Raw genomic sequence first — 12,906 nt, forward strand, 5'->3', positions numbered from 1 at the left:
AATTGTAGGAGTAGCAAGAGTTTGAACAGATGAATGTTAAAAAAGGAAGGAAAAGGAATCTCCTAGAATTGTTCATAAAATGACAATCTAGGATTGCGCCCTACACTGATTAATTTGAGAATTCAAGAGGTGAATCCTCCAAGGGGGTCAAAAATAACAGCTTTTTAACTCATCGGAGAGCGCTACCAGGTGTCTAATGTTCGCTACCCGTTTCCAGGACTTGCATTAGATCTGACAGCTGGATGGTTAAAGGATAAACTCCAAAATCTGGCTGTTGACTAAATCGTTTATTGAAATGCTATGGGTAGACATCACCCATGGTGTTGCTCTATTAGCGACGTTTACTCATTTCAACCTAATAATTTCCAAATTCGCTATTTTGTCCAATAACCAAAAGGTAATCCTGTCCTAGTAGTTCTTATTCATATTCCTAGATGGCGCTAACCGTCTCGTTTTATGGCCTACCTTTAGGCGCTTTGTCTATCCTAAATAGCATACCTTCTAGGCGCTTTATCTATCCTAAACAATGACCAAAGTATGCCTTAAAATTTTTACTGAAACTATTATTGATTATTCTTGAAAAATAGTCTGACAGACACAATTCTATAAAAAACATCGAGTTGCAATGCATAGTACTAGAAGTACTTGTAAGATACTATAGTTAAGCAACCTAGCAGAATTATCATTAGTCTCAAGTAATGATATTAATGCTTTAGAAATCCTTGAGTAGCCCTTGAAAAAAAAAACTTCTCCAGAGACCCCAATAACTCCATCTTGGCAAATGGATAGAGTTCTTTATATATAACCGTGATTAATGCTGCTAAAAGCCCTCAGTATTTCTGTTCCAATGGCACCATTTCAAGCAAATATACCCAAACACACGTAGAAATCTGAAAAAAAATATACGTGTGTGATGTACCTGATGTACGGCGGCGCATTTTTTCCCTCAAAATCTAACAACTCCCATAACGTACACCCGCCCAAATGACTTCAATATTATCGACCCTGTTTCGAGTGCGAATGACACTAATCACCTCGATTAGCTTACTGATTCATTAGACGCGTTAAGCCCGCAGCCTAGACCGGGGCTTTTCTCCGGTGCCAGAAGGATTTTCTCCCTCGGGAGGGGGGTTGCCATGGGACCATCCATCACCTAACGAACCGCAGCAAACGAAGACGAACGAGACCAAGCGCTAAACAGCCGCACGGAATTATCCTGTGTGCGAGATGAGTGGAATGTATAGCCAATGATACGTTGTTTCTTTTTTGTGTATGGGTGGAGTTCACTGCGCTTCCAGACGCTCGGTTGTAACTTTTACCCATGCGTGGGGGATTTTACTGTGGAAAACCCCAGAAAGCAACGGTTGGTCGGTGAAAGGAATGGGAAATCGGATATCTGCAATCAGGGAACGACTACATTCGGGCCACATTCACAGAACGGTAATCGGAAAGAGAGAGAAAAAAGGTTGGAAATGTGGAAAGAGCAATAGAAGAACATGCAAAAAAGTGGCGGATAAAGAAACAAATCTGAAGATGGTAAACTGGAACCGGAACATTTCATGGCACAGAACGTAAAAAGGGGAAAAAAACCCCAAAACCGAACCCCGCTGGAGTGAAAGCTCCATGAAGTTTCGGTGCACGGTACGGGCAAACAAACAAATTAAATAAATACAGACACACACACACACACACGAACGGATACACACATCGAGAACAAAAATGCAAAATCGAGCACAAGCGTAAACAGCTCGAAAAAAACGCTTTCAAACCAATCAAACGAAGAGCCGGGCTGCTTGGGACAAACGGTCAAACGGGGAGTATATCAGAGGGTTCAACATACACCGAAACAAACAGAGTGCCGAGCAGAGCGGTTGAAACAATCCGTAAACAGAACGAGCGGTAAATGTAACAGATGTAACACATCGAACAGTTTTCTTTGACTGTGTGTGCGAGTGTTCGAGTGGCCGTAGTGTAGGCGTATATGGTTGTGTGTGTGGGTGTGTGGGTGTGTGTCGTGGAAAACCCTGCCTTATCTTGCTGTTCAGGTACGGTGGAATGCATTGAAGGACACGTTTACACGGTGTGTGCTTTAACCCTTGAAATGCCTGTTGCAAGCGCGATAGCGAATCGTGTTTGATCTGGAAGGGCGATGTTGTGCTGTTTGGATGCTTTCGTCCAGCCCTTTACACAGGACTGGACCAGGGAATGTTAGATGATCGGGTTGTGAGATGAGTCTAGGGGGCGCTTTTGATTTGTTTTTCGCTTTTGGGCAATTTGGGCGCTCCACCAACTGCAGTGGAATGTGACGTTTTGATGGCAACACGACAACGGATTGGGAAGGAGTTGATCACAGGGTAACAGAAGGTGGGTAAACAGTAAACGAAATTCCAAAGGATTAATTTGAGTTGATTGAAACGAGTCCTCCGATGCGATTAGGTGAAGATTGACCTGATGCGAGTAAGATAATGGAGCTATGGTTAGAAGGATATCAGATGATATTGGATATACCCCTATAGAAGAGCTAGTAGAGACGGAGAGATAACTAGAGTAGCAACCCTTTGGGCACGATTGAGACAGAGAATGTATGACAATGAAAAAGAGAGAGACTCCAATGTAGTCAAGAGCCGCGATAGAATGCAAAACTAGAAAGAAATGACAAAACAACGTTTGGTGCCGTGACCAGGAGCGACTGGACAGAAGCTCATATCGTTCTTCTGTGCGGGTATGCCAACAACAAGAAAGTCATGAGGATCGATTATGGAAAGATTGACCTTAAGCAAGTAAGATAGTGGATAGATATCAAGTGAATCGACTTCCCGAAAAATTTAAAACATACAAGATCTATAGAGAGAAATAACTAATGAGACGAATATCGGAGCAAGATGGGAACATAGGGAGTATTCTAAAGAGAAGAAGGAAGATCACAATATTAGCCGCAATGTAGTCCGAAAACGAGGTAGACTGCACAACTAAACTGGCTTCACAAATGCAACATTTGGTGCCGTGACCAGGATCGACTAAAAAGACGATCGTATTGATCATTTGTGCGGCTGTTCAAAAGCACTTTGCAAAGATTACCCTCCATTCTTTACGCCCAAATACCCAAAGCCACATATTTACCATCATGCTTAGGGTGTACCCTATGTAAAGGAAGCCAGAAACAACAGCAGCTCAAAAATGGCTTCGATTAAGAAATTAATTATTGTGCCATGAAAGGAGAACTATTTTAAAGGACACCTTGGGTCGAATTTCTTCTCAAACACCCAAAACTCCCTTGGTCGAGTAGGTCAGTAGCAAAAGCAGCAAAACTTCCCAGCCCGGCAAACAATTATTACCCCCTTCGAATCGTCGTAGGTGGGGGTGGTGGTGAAAAATGTGTTCCAGATGTCGGATAAGGTACGGCTATAAGTTTCAGCTCAACCGGTTCAGGCTCGATGCAATAATCTCGCCTCCCGGATAAGATTGAAGGAAGCCCATTAAACGAACCCCATCCTTGCAGCAGCTGGCAGCCAAAACGGGCGGAATCTCGCAACACGGTGGAACAGAAAAAAAGAACACATTTTAATGCTCGTAGATCGCTGCGATAGACCAAACCAAAAAAAAAAAAATGGCGGGCCGCATCGAGAAAGCGAGGCGTGCCTTTGCGTGCTGGCGGTGCGAGCAGTAGCAGCGGGAAATTTAATTACAGAAATAACGTCACCCCGAAGTGAGTCGATTAGGAGCACCGAAAAAACGGAAGCACGGAAGCGAAAAATGAAGCTGCAATTCAATTAGTTCACGCGGTACGGGTTGTTTGGGGTCGTCCTCTCGCTCGTCTCTTGTCGTTGAACTTGTCGTCTGAATTGCTTTTTTTCGGGTGCGGACCATAGCAAACGCAAAAGAATAAGGAATGGCTTGAGCAGGTGGGGGGAGAAGTATCTCTTAGTGTCTTCGCTCGAAATGTATCCGCCATTCGTGTCCTGTGGTTTGGGTGATCGATTCCCTATCGGAGCGTGCACACTAGGTGCAGAAGTTTTTAAACTGTCCCTCGTTCCATTCTTTTGGCAGTGTAAATTGAACCGACACGCAGACTCCCGCTGTAGATTGATAAATGATTGTACCGAGGCAAACGAACGGAACGTGCGTTTTCGACTCACGTGCGCGAAAGTGTTGCTACTGCTGCTGCTACACCGCCTACTGACTGTGACCAACGTTATCTAATTACTTGAAGAGGAAGTTACAGCGTGCTCCGGAGGTGGAGGAGAGATCCGAAAGCTGCGACAGGCATATACGGTGACCATTCCAAAGCGATGACCAGTGTGTAGGACCGGGGAGAATACCCACGAGGTTTTATTGGGCTGCCGGTGACAGGTGCCTGCACAGGAGCGGTTGGTGGAATTGTTGAACTTCCCATTTACCCATCGGTTCGGTTGTATGGTTCTGGCAAGTGATTTTGATGCGAGTTTATTCGAGCGCACGACCACTCCGAAGTGCGATCGATTCGACCCTCATCAGACTCAATCAGCACTCTTGTGAGTGTTTAATGGGAGCTGGGGCACCCTCAAACCCAGGTGTCACAACAAGCACACATACGGACACATACGTGGTTTGTTCACTCGCATCGAATGTTGAAAACCGAACTGTACGTGGGTGGACCAGTGGTGGACACTACCGTATCTCATTCTAGCTCAGTAGCCCATCGAATCTACGTGTCTTTTTTATTCACCAAGATTCTACCCTGCTGCTTCTACACACATACATACTGCGGACAACACACATACACACGCATAGAGCAAAGAGTTACACAGGACAAAGGCGCATCATCAGGCATTGCCTTCTTCAAGATCTACAGGACCCTCTCACGTTCAGCGAGTCCGTCAACCAAGAGATCTTGGTCAACGAGGTGGAAGCATGGAGGGGGGGGAGGGTTGATGCATTCATTATGTTTTGATTATTCATGACTGCATCCGGATGTATGCATGGCTTACTTCCCTGCGACGAGAATGTGCGGAAAGTTTTACAAACTCTCGCACAACTCCCGTCCGACGATGGGACCTCCGGGACCTCCGTGGTGGTTTGTAACGTTACAGTAGTAACGGTTAGTGTTAGTGTCAACATGTGAGAGAGTGAGTGCAATCAACCGGGAAAGGGACGGTGAAGGCGAACACGCAACCTGCAGCCTCTGTTGTTGAATACATCAGCAAATTATTTCGAGATGACTCTTCCCCTTCCATTCTCTCTTTCTCTCTATCACACACATACATGTCACAATTCATTAGGCAACGCCATTCAATCCAGTGCGCTACCTCCCGCAGGCTAGATGCCCCACGCATCTTCGTAGAATTAAAAATCAATAAAACCAACGCCACTCGCCCTCAGGATGCAGGACGCACACTGCGGTGGCCTGCAAGAGATACGCAAAACACAGTGTGTGGGTGACTCTCGGGTGTTCATGGCCTGATACATGATTAACAGGCTCAGGCTGTCTGTTGCCGAACCGGGTGAGCAATGGAGCGCTCGGTACCGCTAACAAATTAAACAAACAAAACAACTACTCAAAGCGCAAGAAAAGGGGGGGAAAGTATCACTAGCGAGTGGACTAAAAATATAACCCATTAGCCGTACGAACCCTCGAGGGAGAAGTAGTTTGCAGCTGTTGCAGGGAATGCAACAGGAGCGGGAGGGTTTATAGTGAAATGGAAGCATGGATGGGATGAGTTCGTGGTGAAGCTGTACAATGGATTCAGTGAGTAGCGAATTGCCCGCGAGCTGGTGATGTGAGTAGCAGTAGAGGTTTACTGTGAGGTTAGCTGTCATGCCTGACATATACGCGCCTACGCACGTTGTGGTCTAGAGCAAAGGGGAGTAAAGCGGGGAAGAGGAGGGGCAAGGAGATATTCTACCAGGGGGTACAGAGATGCCGAACGTACACCGACAAACAAAACATTCACAAAACAAAACAAAAAGACAACGGGGAGGGGGGGGAAATAAAACCCAAATATGTATATCTCTCCGTGTATGACACAGGTGCGTGGATGAGCTTAATACCAACACAAAAGCAAAAATAATAATACTAAAATTCGGCAGGGAAATGCGAGTGGCTGGGAGTGTGCTAACGGAGTTAATAGGTGTTGATTGATTTTGTTTCTTCTTCTTCATTTTTTTTCTTCTAATGCTGCTAGAGGGAGCCAGGAACCACGATGGTGAGAGTTTGGATGATGGGGTTTTGATTATGGTGCAGAATAGGAAAGGTGTTAGATAGTGGGGGGGTAGGATTGGGAGTGGAGGCTGTTTCGCAAAAAAGGATTAATGGGCTCAGCAGCGCCATCCAGTAGCGGGTGGCTGGAGCGTCAAATAAGAGCAAAACAGAGCATAGAGTGGAGGGGTGGAAGGTTGGAGGGGGGGGAGGTTGGTTTACGGGTTGTTGCTTACCTTTGGTGGTGCGAAAGCCCTGATTGATGGCGCGTGTCGTCCGGACGGCTGCCCGGTAGATCCGCCAGTAGAAGAACAGCATCACGAACATGGGAATGTAGAAGGAGCCGAGCGCCGAATAGACGACGTACCCGGCGTCGTTCGTCAGCTCGCACGTCCAGGGACAGGGAAGTGGAGGCGCGGGGGACGGTGTCACCGACACCAGTGTGTAGTTTCCGTATTGATAATAAACGTTCTCTTTCACCTGCGACGAAGAGAATGCACAGTAATCAGGAAGAAAGCGAAACAGAGATAGAGGGAAAGAGATGAACGAAGGTAAACGAGGTGATAGAGTGTCCGCTGGCCGACGCGTGTGTGTGAGTGACCGCGGGCCGGTGAAGGAGATGCGACTGCACAGATAGGAAGAGATTCGGTGTAGTTGATGCGTGATAGTTTGTGTAATTAATTTGCTAAATCGCACACAAACAAGACGACAACGGGCTACCTGCCGGGCCCGGGCTACACCTGCATAATACGGTGGTCAAGGAAGAGTTCTGTTTGCCGAACGGTGCCTTAAAGTTCGGACGTGTTTTCGGAGCGTCGGAGCGTGTGAACGTAATCGGTTTAAATTATACCCCCAGCCTGCGTAGGAGGTGATCGGTTCAGAGAGGGGGTTCTTGTCTGTTAAATAGAAAACGTTCACACACCAGCACCGAACGGCTGCATCGTTCATTTACATCTGGTAAGTGTTCGGCACCGCACTGGAAAGTCTGGTTGATTATTGATTTAAACTGAGACCATCACCGTTTTCTTTATTTATAGCGACCAACCACTTTCGGTGGTTACTGTTCTTGATTGTTCGTCTTCTTTGCTGTCCTTCTCTCTCTTTATTTCTCTGTTTGTGTGTTTGTGCGTTACCTTGCAAAGGACGGGCGGCTAGCAGGAAATTAATCTCTGCCTTGATGAGGCTTTGGTCGAGGACGGATAGCTGATGAACGGGTGCCTTGGAACATCAGAAATCAGCGAAAGAAATTGTGGTAGAGGGAGGTTGCAAAACAAAAAAAGAAATGTAAAACCATCCGATACCTTTCACCTCAGTCAGGAGATAGGAAGGAGCTTGTGTGTCCTACAGAAACTTTCACCTTTTCCAGTGAGCTCCCGGACTCTGCAAGGGGCCCACACTCGCACACTCTACACCCACACAAAGGTAAACAGTGCTGCAGATTGGAAAATCCCGATTGTGTCCGTTGAGGCCAAGGGAGAACACTACGGTTTCGGCAGGGTGGGATGAATACCACACCAAAGTAGCCTGCCGGAGCCTTTAACGGAAAGCTAAAAATAATTACTTTTCCCCATTCTGTTTGTTCGTGCTTCGCGCTGGTTTTACCAACAGCCCTCCCGTCACACGGGAGCAAAGGCGTGTTCGAGTGTAAGGTAATATAAAAACCACATTGAAAAAGAAAGAGGGAGAGTGAGAGAAGATGGAAAGAAAAAAACACAGTTTCTGACAGAGCGAGGGGGACCAAGGGACCAAGAGGCAGGCAGAAAGATACGGACATCACATCTCATATCCGGACTTCCGGGCACTGGACACAGTGGAACCACTGAAGGCTGTCCCGGTTAGGTGCCTCCCTAATTCCACCACCACCCGCAAGGTACTTACTTTCTGTTCCTTCCACCCGACCAGCGGTGGAAAGCAGATCACGAAGGACAACACCCACAGCCCGGCGATGAGCGACTTGGCGCGCCTGGTCGACATTATGCTCGGATAGGTGACTGGCCGGGTTACGGCAACGTACCGGTCCAGCGAGATGGCGCACAGGTTTAGGATCGAGGCCGTACACATCCAGACATCGACCGCCAGCCAGATACGGCACCAGACGTCACCGAATATCCAAACCTGTGGAGTAGTAGATAGATTACCCAGATTATGTTAGTGATTTTTGTACATACATTTTAAGATTCTGATTAATAAAGCTTGTCTGGCCATGAAATGGGGCTTTTATCCATCTCTAACCGTTCCAGGATTGGCCTTATTATGATGTCAAAAATAAATGAGGCTTAAAAGGTATCTATCTGCTTAGTTTTATACTCGCTGTAAAACTATAATAGGGGCAGCTACTTCATGTTAGCTCACTTCAGCAGCGTTTTTGAAGCGCCCGGGAGAAACTTTTTTACCACACCTCGCACACAACTTCATTATATTCCGAACAGTCAATTACCTGATTAACTTAGTACAACTAGCGTAATAAAATAAGTCCACCAAAGGGGATCAGATTAGATCACCTTTTTTCCCGGAACTCTGCCAAGCATCCTGGGTATGCCAAACTTCCAATCTCCGTGTACCCGACCCGAAGGTCAAAGAATAAAAGCGTGCAATAAAAAAAAACAGCACACACACACACACACAGTATTGAAAGTAAAGTACACCCCAATAAACCCCAACGGTGTTGAAGTGCAGCGAACCGAAAGGCGGGCACGAGCTATAGCATAATCTCATTTGCACATAAATGATGTCCCACGGCACAGGGTAGGTGACATCGGTTGGTTGGCGCTGGGCATCGTTCGCAGGTTCGGAACGTCAAGCACGCGGCCAGCATGCAGTAGAAGCCGGATGTTCCACGCCAAACAACCGAATATGGCGGATGCGAGTGTACTTGGGATTTAAAACCGTCGTGTTCGGTAAGCTTCTGGACGCCGCTGCCAATAAGAAGTCGAACGGTGTGTACCGAAGTTGATATAACGTTTCCCCGCCCGGGAAAAAGGATGTACCTCCGGGCTGGCCCTATCTGCCAGCTTTCGTTGGGGTTAGATCATCCCCGGTTGGGACAGTCCCGGCTGGAACGACCTTCCTAGTTTATGTACCACTATAAACACAAATGATGAGGAAGGTGTGTGAGCATACCCGGGCATCTTAGCCCGGATGCTCCAAATGGGTGTGAATTGGAGCAAAGCGAGTGTGTGTGTGTGTGTGTGTGTTGCTTCAAAATTACAAAACGCGCACTCGCCATCGCACATAAACACATTTGGTTTATGAACCGTTCCTGCAGTTGTTCGTGGAAAATGGCTGTGAGAAAATATTTATTTTCAAGCATGGTTCAACTGTCGTCGTTTCAATTGTAAGGTATTTTAGTTGTTTTTTCATGTTTCATGGTTTATGGAACTGAAAATCATTCGATTTTGTGTATTTATTTAATGTGTTTCACAACCCTTCTGTGTTCTTTCACACGACGCACACATATCTTATCACATATCTCGTTTTATATAGCCTCAGTCTCTTGATTTGAAGATCTCCTCTTGTATTAAGGTATATTAAGGAAGACAAACAATTCCAAAGTACTAATATTCAAAATTAGCATAACATTTTTTTTATGTTTTTTTAAATTATTAAACTTATTTATTCTTGCCGTCATAATATAAATTAAATAATAAAAAAAATATTTATTCGATTTAGTTTAGTTCCACATGTGCAAAAAGTTTGAACAAATAAATCCTTCATTAAAAACAATATGGAGACGCCTAGTACCTTATGTATCAGTTTCACATTTACAATTACAGTTTAAAACACATAACATTTTAAATGCGTTTTTTATAAACTTTTCCCATTTTTTTCTGAATTGTGTTACATACCACTAGCACGAGCACACATATAAATTTAATAGTAAAACAATTTAATAGTAACCCAAACTATGGAGACGCCTGGTACCTTATGTATCTGTTTCAAGAAAATGTTTAAAACACATAATGTTTTACATGTGTTTTTTACAAACTTTTTCTAAATTTTATCTGAAATGTGTTACATACCACTAGCAGGAGTACACATACAAATTGAATAGTAAAACTAGTATCTAAATAATTAAAATCAGTCCAATATTTATATAATTTCATTGGGTTGAAGCATTGATAAAAGAGAAAACTTGTTTATTTATATTTTTAAATGAAATTTTTGGTTTTTCTTAGTTAATTCCTACATATTACCATGTTGAGTTTGCCGCTCATTGACTGTTAATTATTTCCTCTTTATCTCGCAAAAATGCCCAATGTGCCCAGTGGGGAAATGTGATGGATTATTTTTGTGAGGTTATTACACATTCAAATCATCACACATTACGCATTCAAATAGAATACTCCTTCCGACGTGTATTTTATTCATACATCATGCAAAGTGTATGCAGGACAGGATAAAATAAACAGGAAAATGAAACAGGGGAATGGAATTCATTCGGGCGCGTGGTACTTGAAACCATTGTGATCCTTCTGCTGATCGAGTGCGCAAATGTATTCGTGCGATACTGTGCGTGGGGCTGTAATTGTAATGAAGCAGATGGGAAAAAAGGGAAGAACCGAGAGACGCGTGCGTGAAAGCGTACTGCTCCAAGTGGTCAATTGACAAGGACCGCTAAGGGCCAATACTCACGAGTAGAAATAAATAATAAAAAAAAAGAAATCCCCAACTGCAGAATAAAAATAGCGAAAACGATAGCAGCCCATCACCTACCGTTCGCTTTTAAATTACCAAACCACCCCGACCACATCCATTGCCGTCCTCTTCAAACCTTCGTGAGGAGGGATTTTTCCGCAGTTGAATGCACTTCACAAGCTCAAGTGTGTCGCCACTCATAGGCAGGGGTGGCACGTTCGGTCGGTCGGTCGGTCGAAAATCGATACCGGACGATACGCAATTTCCCCACCCCCACGCTGCCACCCCCTTTCCGCACCAGCTCCCGTGTGGAGTGAAGTCCTCTCGAGGGAAATGAATTGAATATAAGGGACACGAAAAGTGGACAAGAAATTATGCTTTGCGGTTTGGCGCTGGAGAGAAGGAGCGAGAGAGAGAGAGAGAGAGAGAGAGAGAGAGAGAGAGAGAGAGAGAGAGCAGGACAAAGTTTTCTCGTCTGCTTACAAAGAAGGAAAATTTAAAAAGTGATGAGGAAGAAGTGTGGGAGGGGGGGGGGAGGGGATGGCTGGAAGATTGGTAAAGAAAAATAATACCCAACCATCAAGAAGCACAAATAGTCGATAAAGCACTTTTTTTTCGCGCGACCAATATTGCAAGGCCATTCCCACCCGCTTAAAGGTGCGGATCGAATGCGAGGGAGTGGAAGGGTGGGTGGGAGTGAGATGGGAAGAGAGAGAGAGAGAGAGAGAGAGAGGGTGCGAGACTTGAGGGTAAGCACTCTTTCGTAACGGACAGAAACGTGCAAACGGACCCATCGAAGTGGACCTCCCCTCCCCCCACCCCTCAATCCTCAAACAGTCCCCCCCCCCCTCTAACACTCCCCACTTCCTCAAAGGATGCTTTCGAGCCGAATTCAGTTGGGAAATTTAACTGCCTTGTGTTTTCTTTTTGCCTCCACTGGCTTCGATTCTCCCGAAGTAGCTTGCTTGCTGAGCGGTTTAATGTGGAGTGGTTACACAAAAGCAAACTAAGCCACACACAGCGATAATAACATGCCACGCAATAAATCGTACGAAGCACCAGCGAGAGAGGGGGGGGCGCAGGGCGCGCGGTGTGCCACTAGGGCCGCCGAGGAAGCAAAAGCGAACCAGCACACGGGAGGAGTCTTACAAATTACTCTACGCCTCGGTTCTCCGGTCGGTTTACGGGCAGTGCGAGGTGCGGCAGGTGCGGTCAGGATCGTTGGTTAGCTTTTCGGCACCATTCCGGAAAATGGTGAAAGCATTGAATCGATCCTCTAACCCCGAATCAGGACGAAGCAGTTAAAAACGAAGTGAACGCGAGAGGCCCATTACGCGCGGAGAGGTAAAAAAAGAAGTAATTATTAATATGTTAGTAAAACAATTATATAAACGAGAGAGAAAGAGAGAGAGAGAGTAATTTCGAGCTAAAGAGATGGGCGAGGAGAGAAAGAGAGAGGTAAAGACCACTATCAATGGGGTAGATCATACTTTCAACTATTTTTTCTGTATGCGTTTTGACGTTTGGGGACTTCACCGCTGTCAATTTCCCATTTCTCCCTCACAGCATAGCCTAGGAAAAGAAGATTATTCTAGTTTTCTTTTTTTTTTGTTACTTCGTTCGCAGTCTTCTAGCTTATAAGAATGGATAAAATGCTTTGATTTATGTGTTATGTTTTTATTGTCGGGTTGGTTTCTGGGTTTTTAGAAATTATTTAGTTTTAGTTCGCAAACGTTTCCTGGAGGAATTGTCTTACACTCACATCTTTTAATCCCATTTTTATGTTAAGAAGAAAAGAACCAATTACAACATGCTATCGTTAATCTTTTAAAATTTCTTTAAAGTAATGAGTAATATGAAGTTTTTAAAATACGCGTTACAAAGTTGTAATACAAACATTTTTAAAGTTTCAATTAAGGTTCGTGTAATAATCAGATTTGTAAATTGTTTTACATAATTTTAAGGATATTTTTATAAACTTTAAATGAATTTCCTACCTAATTCTTTCTGAATTTTCTTCCCAGGTACCTGTTTTATTTGACAGATGCCGTCTTTAGATGGAAGCTTCTCTAACGAAAAAGTATGATCTGCCCCTA

The 12,906-nt window shown here is 44.8% G+C and overlaps 1 protein-coding gene across 1 annotated transcript in view; it reads right to left on the reverse strand.

Annotated features, from left to right (window-relative positions):
* Positions 1-12,906, reverse strand: part of LOC128306361 (octopamine receptor Oamb-like) — a 32,451-nt gene that overhangs the window by 5,703 nt on the left and 13,842 nt on the right. Inside the window, exons 2-3 of the mRNA XM_053043842.1 lie at positions 8,054-8,290; positions 6,412-6,655 (exon numbers count right to left, since the gene is read on the reverse strand). Of these exons, the coding sequence (XP_052899802.1) occupies positions 6,412-6,655; positions 8,054-8,290 (481 nt within the window). The remainder of the gene's footprint in view (positions 1-6,411; positions 6,656-8,053; positions 8,291-12,906) is intronic.

The sequence above is a fragment of the Anopheles moucheti genome, chromosome X (assembly GCF_943734755.1).
Source record: "Anopheles moucheti chromosome X, idAnoMoucSN_F20_07, whole genome shotgun sequence".
Taxonomy (NCBI): Eukaryota; Metazoa; Arthropoda; class Insecta; order Diptera; family Culicidae; genus Anopheles; species Anopheles moucheti.